The sequence below is a fragment of the Cinclus cinclus genome, chromosome 2 (genome assembly GCF_963662255.1).
Source record: "Cinclus cinclus chromosome 2, bCinCin1.1, whole genome shotgun sequence".
NCBI lineage: Eukaryota > Metazoa > Chordata > Aves > Passeriformes > Cinclidae > Cinclus > Cinclus cinclus.
Genome location: NC_085047.1, coordinates 98,052,871 through 98,065,813, shown reverse-complemented (window position 1 = coordinate 98,065,813; position 12,943 = coordinate 98,052,871). Strand labels below are relative to the sequence as shown.

General features: G+C 36.3%; 1 protein-coding gene across 1 annotated transcript in view; it reads right to left on the bottom strand.

Annotated features, from left to right (window-relative positions):
- Positions 1 to 252: 252 nt before the first annotated feature.
- WWC3 (WWC family member 3) overlaps positions 253 to 12,943 on the bottom strand; it is a 95,106-nt gene continuing 82,415 nt past the window's right edge. Inside the window, exons 15-23 of the mRNA XM_062515107.1 lie at positions 11,498 to 11,690; positions 7,713 to 7,880; positions 6,935 to 7,086; positions 6,087 to 6,246; positions 4,786 to 4,950; positions 3,585 to 3,677; positions 2,298 to 2,525; positions 1,467 to 1,594; positions 253 to 626 (exon numbers count right to left, since the gene is read on the bottom strand). Coding sequence (XP_062371091.1) covers positions 560 to 626; positions 1,467 to 1,594; positions 2,298 to 2,525; positions 3,585 to 3,677; positions 4,786 to 4,950; positions 6,087 to 6,246; positions 6,935 to 7,086; positions 7,713 to 7,880; positions 11,498 to 11,690 — 1,354 coding nt within the window. The 3' untranslated portion in view covers positions 253 to 559. The remainder of the gene's footprint in view (positions 627 to 1,466; positions 1,595 to 2,297; positions 2,526 to 3,584; positions 3,678 to 4,785; positions 4,951 to 6,086; positions 6,247 to 6,934; positions 7,087 to 7,712; positions 7,881 to 11,497; positions 11,691 to 12,943) is intronic.

Here is a 12,943-nt window from a genome sequence, read left to right as displayed (position 1 = left end):
TAAGCTACAGATAATAAAGCTGAAAAAAGTGACAATTTTAGAACATAGTATTTTCATTTCAGGTATCAGAAACAAAACCAGCTCAATGGTTCCATTCTACTGTATGACAAATACTGAGGAACAAAATTTCAGTCTTAAAATACATCTTAAAGTAGGTATTTTCCTTCAAGGAAAAAAGGCACTATAAATAAATTACACTACAGTGAATTTGCCTGAACTCACTTTGTTTCTGTCTTCCAGCCTTTAAGTCAAATAAAACAGCATAAAAACTGTACACGCTCTTAACAGGATAGTCGATCTTTTATAAAATAAGTTGTCTTCAGAGATGTCAGTTTCACAACAAGGAAAAACCAAGCCTTGTTGTAGTCACTATTATAAAATATATATGTATATATATTTATATATATGTTTTTGTTTATGTTTACTTTTTTTAACTTTTTTAATTTTTTACAAAACGTGTATATTAGCTTTTGCACAATTTTTTTTAAAGAAACTTGTCTAATCTAAGAACTTCATTAAAATAAAAGCGATAAATACTTCATGTTTACAATGCAACATGTCATACATCATCAGCTGGCAGAGGAGGTATGTTAATCCTTGGTCTTGTAAAAAATGCTATCTTCTCTCTGTGATCAAAACAAAAGAAAAAGGAAGTAAATAAAATTATGTTCCCCCTCCTCCTCACAAGACCAAGGTTTCTTTACTCTGGTTAATGGTTAGTATTTGTTATTTATGTACTGAACTGGTCTTTTATTTGAGTATGACAAACTTCCAAAAACTTCTAAATCTCATTATATACTTCAGACAACAATCCATTGAACACAATTACTATTTCTGAAAACCTAGATGGAAGCTTCACACAACTCAATGAACTTCAGTCATAGTTAATCGTAAAAAGGTTCCAAGGGATAAATTCTGCAATGCAAAGTTCACCCTTTGTAAATTTTGTAAATAATGCCTACAAAAAAAGAAGGGGTGGGGGGGAAAGATGGCAATTCTGGAAACAGAGTCCAAAGGAAAGGCTTCTTGAAAGAAAATTCCAGTATTGCTGGGTAATTTTTAGGGAGAGTGTGTTACAAGCAATTTATATGTATGACATTAAACAGACTATTTATGCCCACAGGCTTGTATTGAAGAACTGACACATCATTTGGACTACATAGCAACTAGGCTAAGATGGAATATCATTTAAGCTATGTTTGCATTTGAAGCCTTTTTTTTTTTTTAATGTCATGTATACTAGAATTGTAACACTGCAATTCTACCTTAGCTTTGGCTTTTTGCAGAACAAAGCATTCAAAGAGGACTCATGTCCAAATCCAGATACAGTTTAAAATTATTGGTTAATTACTTCTGATTAAAATCACAAGACACACAAAATTTAAGTTAAAATTTAAATGTTTCAGAAAGCTTTAACCTGACTAATGAACTGTTGCTATGCTATTTCACTATGCATTACCCCTTACCTAAAAGTCTGCACCTGAATAGGTTCTTTCTGATTTTGCCCACGCAACTGGTATATTTCTTTTGATGCTTTCTTTAGCATCTTTTCAGCTGCTTGCTCTTGGTGATGTTCAAATTTGGTCTGTCTGGTCTGGAAATAAGAACATAATGCTTAAAATGGGCATGTGAATAAATAAAACACAAGAATATTCACAGTAAAATAATGGTTTTTTCCCCACTCATCACAGCAAAACCACACTAGTACATTGTCTGAAATAGCTGATCATCTAAGAACTATAAATGCCAAAGACCGAGTTGTTTCATTTATTAACGCTCTTCAGAAAGACATGCAATAAATTAACAAAATTTACTGCACATAGATCCATCAAACAAGATCTTATTATAAATTTAGGGTCAGCTTTTATCTCTGATAATACTATAACCGTTTTGTCTGCTGTGCAGTTTTGTCACCTTTTTATACAACTTCTTTCTCTTAGAACAGGAAAAAGAAAATCACATACTTAGGGAACATTCCAAATACTTGTAAAAGAATAAATATCAAGTCACCAAAATTTCTTTTAAATACCAGAAGAAAGAAAATTATTAAAGTTCCAATAACAAAAACAAATGAACAACAAATCAACACAAATCCAAACAAAACAAAAAGTGCCACTGTCCTCAAATAAATACGCAGTTTGGTAATAATCAATGTAATAACTTTTACTGTGCTAACTTCAAGAATATAAAAGAAACATTCACTGTACAAACAAATGTTTAGACATCTTATCAAAATTAAGACATTTTGAAAAGAGAAGTTTCTGAACTAACTGAGTATTTATGTTGTATTACCATACCTGCCTTTCTGCTTCCTTCAACAAGTTTCGGAATCTCTCATCCCGAACAACCCAGTGGGGTAAATCTGTCTGCCCTCTGAGCTGGGCATCTTCCAGACGCTGTCTCAACTCCCTTAAAACACATATCTCCTCATTCAGCTGTCTCTGTCGAGTTCTGGATGCCTGGAGATCCAGCTCCAGGTCTAAGGATGTCCTTGCCATAAGTTCAGCCAAAGATGATCTGCAGGACTGTTGAGTTATTAGGATTAAAATAAAATGCACAATATATTATTCTCAATATAGTTTACTGGTCTGCCTTTAGCTCTACAGACCATGCCTTTGCTGTGCTTACTTCACACACGAAGTTTTATCCACATGAAGTTTTGGAGATTATTTACATCCCCCAGAAAACGCTAGATAATGTATGATATAGAAAACCCCTACAGCTAAGCTTTTCAATTGATATTTTCTACTACTTCCTTTTACAGTTTCCTTTCAACTTACAAATATTTACCTAATGAACTTTATGGACTACAATTCCATGTTATGATGATAATAAAAGAGATCCAATAAGAAAAACTCAGTGACATCATGACATCAGAAAAATATGTCTGAGCAAGATTCCTCTTAAAGGGCTTCATTCAGGGACTTCATTCTCAGTTTTAAGATACATTCTGAACCAAAATGGGAGGCATGGCTGTCTACCTGCCTACACCAGCAAGGTATTAACTTCTGCTGACCAGACTACATTTTATGTCATTTATATACACAACATTAATACCTCATCTGCCCTTCTCTGTCCACTTGTTCAACAGCATGAGGGCTGGCATGGGGTGCAAAAGGAGAGCTTAACCTATTCATTCCTGAATACCTGGGTCTCAAATACTATTATTATTTGTTAGCCTGTATGGGAGGGGAGATGCATGTCTTAATGTCACATTCACACACATTTCTCTGAACCTGCACCCTGCATCATGAACTAGATTTGAAAGATTATCAAAATCTACATCTAGATCTAAATCAATATAAATTCAGTCCCCATTAAACTAATTTTCACCTGCCAAACATTTTTCCCCTCCTTTAAAATTATTCACAACTTCATTTAACTTCTTTATGTCTACCTTTTAGCTTAAGAAGTCCAAAAACAAATTCAAAACACACACCCCACCCCAATTACATTACAGAAGTTTTGTACAATTCCTAAAAGGATCAGAATGTACCTGCAGACCAGTCTTAAAGCTCTTAAGTACAAAAGTACCATTGTTCTAGCAGCTTAATGAAAGCTAAAGATCATTTTCCTAGGCATACCTGTTTATACCGGAGAGTCCGTCTCTCCAAGGTATTCCGGACAAAAGGGGATTTCCTTGGCAGGGTTGAACTGTCACTGTCACTGCGATACAGCTGATTAGAAAAGACATTGAAAATAAAGATTGTTTGCAAGATCATCTTCATTACGAAATTTGGGTTGTTGTGTTTTTTTCCTTTGAGATTTCTTTTTTAAAATACACTGAAAGTATCTTGTTTTAAGCAACCGATTTTTTTTTCAGTTATTTATAAACACTGATGTAAAATAGTGTCCACATGGTAGGTACAACAATTCAAGAAAACTTACAAACTATCAATGTTTTACAGGTAAGTTTCACCAACCATTCTACTAACTATCCAACAAAATCTAACCTAAAAAAAAAAAGAGGGAGAGAGGACTCAAAAACAGTAATAATTCATCCTGAAACATTTACTGTCATGGGTACAAACAATACAGTCTCCCACTTTTTCCCTGCATTTGATTTTAAGTAAGTGCAGGTTAAGTGAATATAGAATTTAAAAATAATTTCCTGAATTTTCAAAGCTCTCAGAAGCTTATGAAAAGAGTGCAATTAAAGTTATGACAATATTTCACCAATATTGCAAAACCAATATCCGTGTATTGATCTGCAACACCATGAGCCAACTGTTTATAAGTCTTCTGCCACTGACAGCAGCAAACAATAAATATGACCTTGAAAGCTGCTGTGCTGGTCCTCAATTACTTGCACCAGTGCACCCAGGAATACTATTTCCCACAGTAACAGGCCCCTTTTGACTGATATTCATGACAGCAATCAGTCTCGTATGAATATTTATGCAATAACCCTATAATTAAGCACTCAGTGCCCTTTTTCAAACTTTTATGTATGTGAACATTAAACACAGCTTCTAAGCTACCTGCTTATACAGCTCATTAGATAGCACTGTAAAATCAACCACCCTCACCTAACATCTAAGGTTGCAAGGGGAAAGAGCTTAGTATCTAATTTATCACAGATTCTTAAATTTCAAATTAAATTCATCCAGGTAAGAACTCAAACAAAGAGTCAGGGAAGCTCTTCCCCACTGCCTTGTTTAAGTTCAATTAAAGATTATTCATTAATACTAAAAAGTAATACATGTTTCTTACAGTGAAATTATCAAAAATGTGTAATACTCTTGTGTGTGGTATTCCCCCTCCTCCTTTTCAAGCTTTACTCACTCTGCAAACATACTGACTTCGTGCTCCAGGTGAAAAGGTCTGGGAACGAACAATTGTGCTACTGCGAACAAAAGCAGAACCCCGTGGCCTGCGGCTGGTTCTCTCTTTTGGAAGAATAGCAACTTCTTCAGGAAACAGATCCTCAGTGTTGGTTTCCTTATCCACCTAAAATTTCAACAAAGGAAATTTTTTTTATTTCTTCCTTATTTTCTCTCTCCAAGCAAAGACAATCAGACATTTCAACAATATTAAAAGTAAACAACTGCCCTGCTAGATAGATTCAAATTTTAATGAGCGCTGAGAGGACGTATCACATCACTTTCGTGAAATTTTTAAATCTGGGTCATTCAAAATTGTGAGATTACCTTTCAGAAGCCTTTTCTGGAGCAGTAACAATTATGTGATGCAGTTATATCACAGTTTCAGAGCACAAGGACTGCATTCAGGATTGGCAACTGGGCACTACCCAAACTACCACCTGATCTCCAGCCTCAACAAAGAAGAAAAGTGAGTCTCCTTTCAATAAGCACAGTGACTCTGAAGCAAGTAACCACCTTAAAACTAGAGAAACTTAAATGAAGGCAAGGAAGAAAAAAGGAACTGAAAGACTGTTCACACAATTATACAAGAGCACTAAAACATTCAGAAAGACAGAAAACATAGGCTACTCTAGCAAAGCTTCCTAACTTTTAGAAAACACACTCCTCCCTAAGGATCTTCCCTAAAGGCAACACAAACAGCTTATGTTCCTCTACTTCAAAGGAAGTCTGCTGATTTCAGCTTGTGAAGGATTATTTTCAGCACCTCATATCTTGACTACAAAAGATTTTCAATACGTCAGTTTCAGCACAATTATTCCATGTTATTGTAACACTGAAACAGTAACTCAAGTCCTAAAATTTCTTTCTTTACAATTCCTTTCAAAATTCTTACAGAAACAAGAGCACTGGAACTTGATCGTGGTATTTTCTGTTAAAATTTCAGGTAAATGCAGAAATTGATATAAGTGCCTATTTATAGATTAGATAAAAGGGCATGGTAAAAACAGTTTGCCTTTTGATGTAAGAACCAAATTCTATTCAGAAGCAGGTAGTAAGAAAACAATAAAACCCCACCCCTAAAGAGTGAACTTCTACCAACTCGACAGCCATACAGCTGTCATGAAGTCAGTGCTCATACAGGGTTGCCAAAGTCACTGCTTTATCTTTTCTCCCCTGGCGAATTCAGACTCCAGGCACAGCAGTAGCTCACTGTGCCAGGCAGGGTGGCAGTTTTTGTGCTGCAGTGTCTTCTCTCATTACCTTTAGTGGTGGAGGCTGCATTTTTCCAGAACCGTACTGGCCTGCTTGAGCTGCAAACATGTGTCCAGCTAATGGATCCCCACAAAATGGCTCTGGATAAGGAGGACTAGTCTGGGTGCAATTACTGCATCCACTGTCAACAGATTCTGCTTGCCAACTCCTAAAGTCAGAACATCACAATAATTTTGCAGGTGTTAAAAAAACCCCATGCAACTACACATTATCTTTATATATTACATTATCTAAGCCAGTTTATAATTTTAGAGTATTATTTCTCCAATAAAAATACAGTATTTTCAATAGGAGAACACAGCACAATTGCATTTCTGCAAACGCAAATAAGCAAATACATTTTATTGAAAAAAAAAATTCACCTTCCCTAATTTTCTTGAAGCTTGTGTTCTGGTCTTTATAACAATACTAAGAAAGCAATAACAAAACGACCAACAAAACTCATGTAACAAACTAGGAGTATCATTAGGAATGAAACTGCAACCCTAACCCTAACAATGTCCCATGTCACCACTAAATTTTATTTATTTATTCTTAATACAGGGCTGGGCTGTTACAAACTCATTACAGTTGCATGCCCAGCAAAGTTTCTGTTTGATATAATGTTTTCCCACTCCCCAAATTCCATAAATCCCATCAGCTATTCAGATAAGGTTTCCTCCTGCTTACAGATCATTACATAACTGAATTTTATACTTGTAGCACTAACAGGGAGCAAATATCAGAATAAAAACCTACTGTTTTTCCTCATTTATTTCAGACTGTATCCATAGTGTAAGTATCTTTGAGGAAGTATTCATTATCATCTGTTTGATGAGGTATATAAATATTTTTACCTTTCTGATATGGCTTCCGCCTGATCTTCCTTTCTTTCCATCTCCAAGATTTCCTCCTCTGTGTACTCCAGTTTCACTCTCTCTTCTGCCAGCTCTCTCTCAACTGCTTCCAGCTGGGCAGTGGTTCTAGCTAACAGGGCTGTCACTGCATCCTAAAAGGTAAATTAGACGTCAGTCAAAATTGTTTGAACAAACCAATGACTTACTGTGTATTATTCAAAGAAAAAAATAAAAATAAAGTCATCATATGTACCTTAAAAAACAAAACAAAAAACCAAACCACAACCAAAACAAAATCTGTCTTGAATCTTAACAATCAGAAGTATGTCGTGTTCACAGAAACTGGGCAGATTTTACTTTACTGTGGAGCATCATCCAGCAAGTTAGGTGAAAAAAGACCACTGGAGGTCACCTATTCTGATGTGCTGCCTGAAGCAAGACATCATAGCAAGTCAGGCGGTCCAGAGCCCAATCAAGGGCTGAAAACATCTCCAAGGATGGAAACTGCAGAACCTTTCTCAACAACCTCTTCAACTGCAGCAGCAGAAATTTTTAGTGGGTTTTAGCTGGACTGGAAACATACATACAAACATATACAGGCTACTATTTCAAGCACCTGCCCAGATATGATCTAAAATCATTCTAAAACCTAGCTCTTGCTGCAAGAGCTAAATTACGTTATCACTTCCTGTGATAACCCAAAAACCTGCACCCAAAGTAAGATCACAATCACCCTGCCGGTCAAATAAAGTAACCAAATCACTTTTTAGAGCCATACTGTTTTAACTGTAGTTACATTTCCAGAAGACTGAGGAATACTGTCTTCACACTGGTTTTTGGTCTTTGCTCTCTGGGGCTCTGAACCAGTGAAGATCTGAACAGGATACCAGTGAAGCTGCATCTCACCAGAACTCTCTGCATCAGTCAGGTTTATCTGAGCAATGCCCTATAAAAAAACAAAAAGCATTTATCACAACAAGATACATATACTCTGCAGGATAGGCACCTTCTCATTTAAGGAGTATTTTACTCACAGTGTAAAACTCCCACTTCACTAAATACTACTGTCTCTTTTTTTATCAGATAGTTTTGTTCTGTTGTGTTATGATGCCTAAGATTCTGAATTTTTTGCCTCTTCTTTACTACCAGGAAGAACCAGAGTAGATAGCAATTTTTTTTAAGTTGAAAAACAAAATTTGTATGACTGACATAGCTGTGATTTACACCTGGTAGCTATTTATATTTTATTTTTAAAACCTTCCCCACTACATACCCCACTTCTATATTTGCATAAATTAACATCACTAATAATACTTTGAGGGGCTTTTGAGAGAACTGTATTCTGATATCCTTCCTTCTCTGGCCCTCAGAGATATCTTTCAGATGGAAATAAAAATGCTGTGTAAACCAATTTTTTTTCCTGCCTATTTGTATCATAAGGTAGTCCAACGGGCTATAAAGGAAATTCTTCTACTTTCCAGGTCATCCTTGCATCTCCCAGATTCAGGTAAAAGTATTTTTAATGGAGGCTTCTCATTAGAAGTATTCCAAACTGAAGTAGCCCTACTCTACCAGAGAGAGGTCATGTAAAAAACTTCTCATTGGTGTTCACCTAAATGAAAAACAGCTGTGAACAAATCCATGCTGCCTATTTTATTTACTTTTTTTTCAATTCGTTTACTAGCTGGACCTACCAATGGTTTTACATCAGTCAGCCTTTAAGTACTACTTTTTGCTTCCCTGGCTATCTCTGCAATCTGCTCATTTCCATGCTAACAGGCCACATGCTAAGAATTTTTTCTTTCATATCACTGGAAAAGTCCTGTAAAAATGGCTTTCATCTCTCACAAATCAAGTAACTGTATACAGTGATTCTAACAACAAAGGCAGTAGACAGAACGTGCATTCAACTTTCGGCAGGTAAAGAAACAGTTAATTAGAAAACAATAATAAAAAAATTATTGCATTGTTTTTCCAAGACAAATGTTTCCTGGGGTTCTGTTTAAACAGGTGCATAGAGGACAATGGAGAAAAGTTTTTGAGACTAAGAAAATAATGTGACATGGTGATATAGCACATTACTGAAAGTCATTTCATGTCACTATATCAGAGGTTACAGAGACACCTTTTTTTTCTGTATAACATTTCTGTCTTAATTATCTACTTGCTCTGATGCAGTGGAATATATAAAAGTGTATCAAATACTCACATTTCTGCATCAGAGTTGGAAAATGTTTAAGACACACTGAGTTTAGTTTAGGAGGTAGAGAGTAAAACTGTTTTCCTGCCAGCAATATTGGAAGAAGCATAGGGTAACTCTTAAAGACACCTGATACTGCCCTATACACTGCTTTTGTTAGGCAGCTAAGCAAGTCTGCCAGAGAAGCTGCCTCTACAAAGAGAATCAGTAATTCCTGAGTGATTGAATGCATCAAGCTCAATTAAGAATTATCTGTACTGAAAGGTCTAAATATTTCATGTCCACCTCAAGATTTGGAGCTTACACAAAAGGATGAAGAAACCAAGGTGGGTATGCTGGAGGTATATCATATGCCTGCTCTGATGAATTTGTTAACAACTTGGATGACAGAACAGTAAAGGTATTTATGAGTATCTGTGTTATGTCTGATAGACACGTCTCTATGAGAAAACAATCAGGATTTTAAAATCATGCTAAAAATGGGACAGATCTTCAGATAATAAAACAAAAAATGCAAAAAAAAAGTTACACTCAAGAAGAAATCATAAATTAAGACACAGGGAATAACTGGTCAGGGCTGAAAAGATGAGAAATGGGGAGTGAAGTAGCTATGCTGAGCGATTGCAAGAAAGGCATTCATACTTCAGTGTTTTAACGTGAACTATATATTCTAATCACGGAAAATAACAACTCCCTTATCTCAACTTTGAGAAGGCCACCAGGGAAGAAATAAGCCAACTTAAGATAGAAAAAGGTCTTTCAGCCATGAAAGGCAGAAGAGCAAAAGGTTGAGGAAATGGAAAGACCATCCCCACAAGTGTAGTGTACTTATTTCTTTATAACTGAACTATTTCCCAGATTTTTTTTTCCCCTGTTAGGCACAAGTATTTATATAAATTAGGATAAACTCCAGTCTGGCTTTTGCACTTAGTAAAATATTACAGTGGCATAACCTAATTGAAAAGAAAGCAGTCATCAAGAATTTGAGAAATACATGCATTATTAAACAGATGAGAAAAACTGTAATCTCAGCAGAAGACATCTTGAAAGACAGAGGCCTTGTTGACAGGCACCATCACAGCAGTTCCAAAGACAGGTAGCAAATGATTTGATTTCAGGAAATGCTCATTCTGAAATTACAGCTGAAGAGAACAATGATCATAATGTTTAAATACTTTGATGCACCTGTCTTAAGAAACTGACATTGTTTCTCTATTTTTGAGTAGTATTGTTAAATTACCTTAAATTATGTTACCAATTACTGCTGACAAAGACACTTCAGATATAACGAAATTATGACCATGAAAGAGAAAAAAATCCCTACTAAGATAACCTGAAGACCTTTTCTTTTGGCAACTCAGTAACAGCAGTTAGAATAAAAGCACCCTAAACTTAGATGCACTCCTTTCAACAGAAAGATACTTTATCCTTAAATAGCTATTATGCTTCCCAGAGGAACAGGATATACCAGTATAAAGCATTTTACACCAATATATCCAGCCTGTTCCTTAGATGCCTTCTCTTTAATAACATTGAAGACAAAACTTCTTACTGCAGACAAGACCTTGGGTCCATTTCCATCAACATTAAGACCCCTGCTTATATGAGATGCTACTTAGATTTAAAGGTGGATTAATAAACATGTATTCTTGACTAGATTTCCTCAAAAACAACTGTTATCCACAGCCCAGCATGCCAGTGGGATGCCTATACCTCAACTTCTTTGATAGGCTTAATTTTTTTCACTAATACATTTCAAACCCCCCACTGCAAAGACAGCCCACTTACTTCAAAATAGCGGGACATCAGCCCCAAGGCAGATTTAGTTATGCATATTTGCATTTGATGATAGCTAAATGAAGCTAACATTTAACACACCTGAAGCTAGTACATGATACCTCAACCAGTTTGAAGACTGAGGTAACACAACAGTTCCAGGATCCTGAAACACAACAGTTCCAGGGCCACTATTATTCTGAAACAAAGTTAAGACTGATGTGATAGCAGTCCTTTTCACCCAATGTTGTATAGTAACAAGGGGTTTGTATGTTATTTTTGGAGCAGGAACCTATTTGAATGGTACAGATTCTTCACACAGGCATTATAGTGTCACGCATAAACCTAAATCTTGAGCAAACTGTAGTCTAAAAGCTGTCAGAAGAAGTCTTTTTCAAAATCTCACCTCTGTATTTATAGAACTACATTTCTATATATGAAAAAATGGACACATTAACTTGTAACTCTATTGGAACTTCTTATGGAAAAATTAGGTTGTTACATTCCCTTTTTAATCTTAAAAAATAATTCTTCAGGTAACGTTAGTTTCTCATATCAAATGATTTTTAAGAAACAGAACCACTTACCAATAGTTCCTCTTGTTTCTGATGATCAACTGAACAGATATACAGCTGCAGTGATTTTAATTTCAAAACACTTGAGTGCACAGGGATTTGGAACACTTCATTAAATATTAACGGAGTTTGGAATTCCAAAGCTCTTGAGCAGTAAGTGGTTGGTGTGCCTGACTCAAGCGGTGGCAAATAAACTCTCACATGACTGGGAACACAAAATATACAAATAGCACAATTCAGACAAAGAAAGCAATTTGGCATTTCTCAAAATCAAGCTGTGCAAAAACATCAGTGTAACCTGTACATTAAGAATCTGCCTTGAGATCTCCTCATCACCAGAAATTTACTTTGCATTCTAACACAAGATCTGCAAAGCTGATCTCAAAATGCTGTATTTTTTTTTTAACTAAAAGGTTTTTTTTCAACTTGGTGCTTAAGCAGAGGCACCAAGTGGCACTTGAGCTGCCCTGAGGTATCCAAGGCATCTAAAATGAGCTAGCAATTATAAGAGGATCTATGGGAGAGCTACACAGAGCCTCCCTGTGAGCAACGGCAGCTGGAGGCCAGGTGCTATGCTATGCTATTTCAAAAGGAAACACATGCCTATGTTTAGGCAATTGAATTGTCTCATAAGTGTCACCAATCCATTTCTTCCTTCCACCCACCAAGTAACTTTCCTCCCTTCTTAAGAAATTCAGATGGCAAAAGAAATCTGCAGTCACTGCATCTATCTACAGTCTCAAAAGACAAATTTAAGTATGTGGTACCATATCATTTAAGACTCCAAGCCAAAAACAAAATCAACAACCTCAACTAAGCAGCAGAGCTACTTAGAGAATTGTTTCCATATTCTCCCTGACTGCTTGCCAAGCCCCTGCAATATCCTATTCCTTTCCTCATGCCAGCAAAACAGTTTCATGCAACTGTGTTGTGACCCAGATTAGAAAATTTATTCGGGTTAAAAAGCTAACCTAGCTAAAAACCCACAAAGGCTTCAGGATTTAAAAAACCTGCTCCAGCTCAGAGGTTCACTCAAGCTGACTACATGGCTGCAGAACTCTTATGCCACCACCAAAGAGGGGCTCACACTGGCAGGCAAATAAATGGTCAGAGGACAATGGGAAGAGCTCCTCATGGTGGAACTGCAGCACACTCGACTGTGGAGCATCAGCTGAACAGATTCCCGTGCTATAAGAAGACAGAGAACCATCTCCTCTGCTCACTGGCTGTTGCAGACAAACTCCCCCCCAGCTGCCAGAGCACCTCATTCAATCAACATACAGCTGCATAGAGGAGTTTATTAAACTTAATAAAAGCTTATTCTGCTTTTTGGTAATATAAACTTACTTTTTTACAAAACAAATCAATTCACCCTGCAGCAATGCAATTTCTTGATTCCAGCAAAGGTAGGGTTGAGAAGGATGAAGAACAGAACTGCATTTTGAGTCATTTAGATGC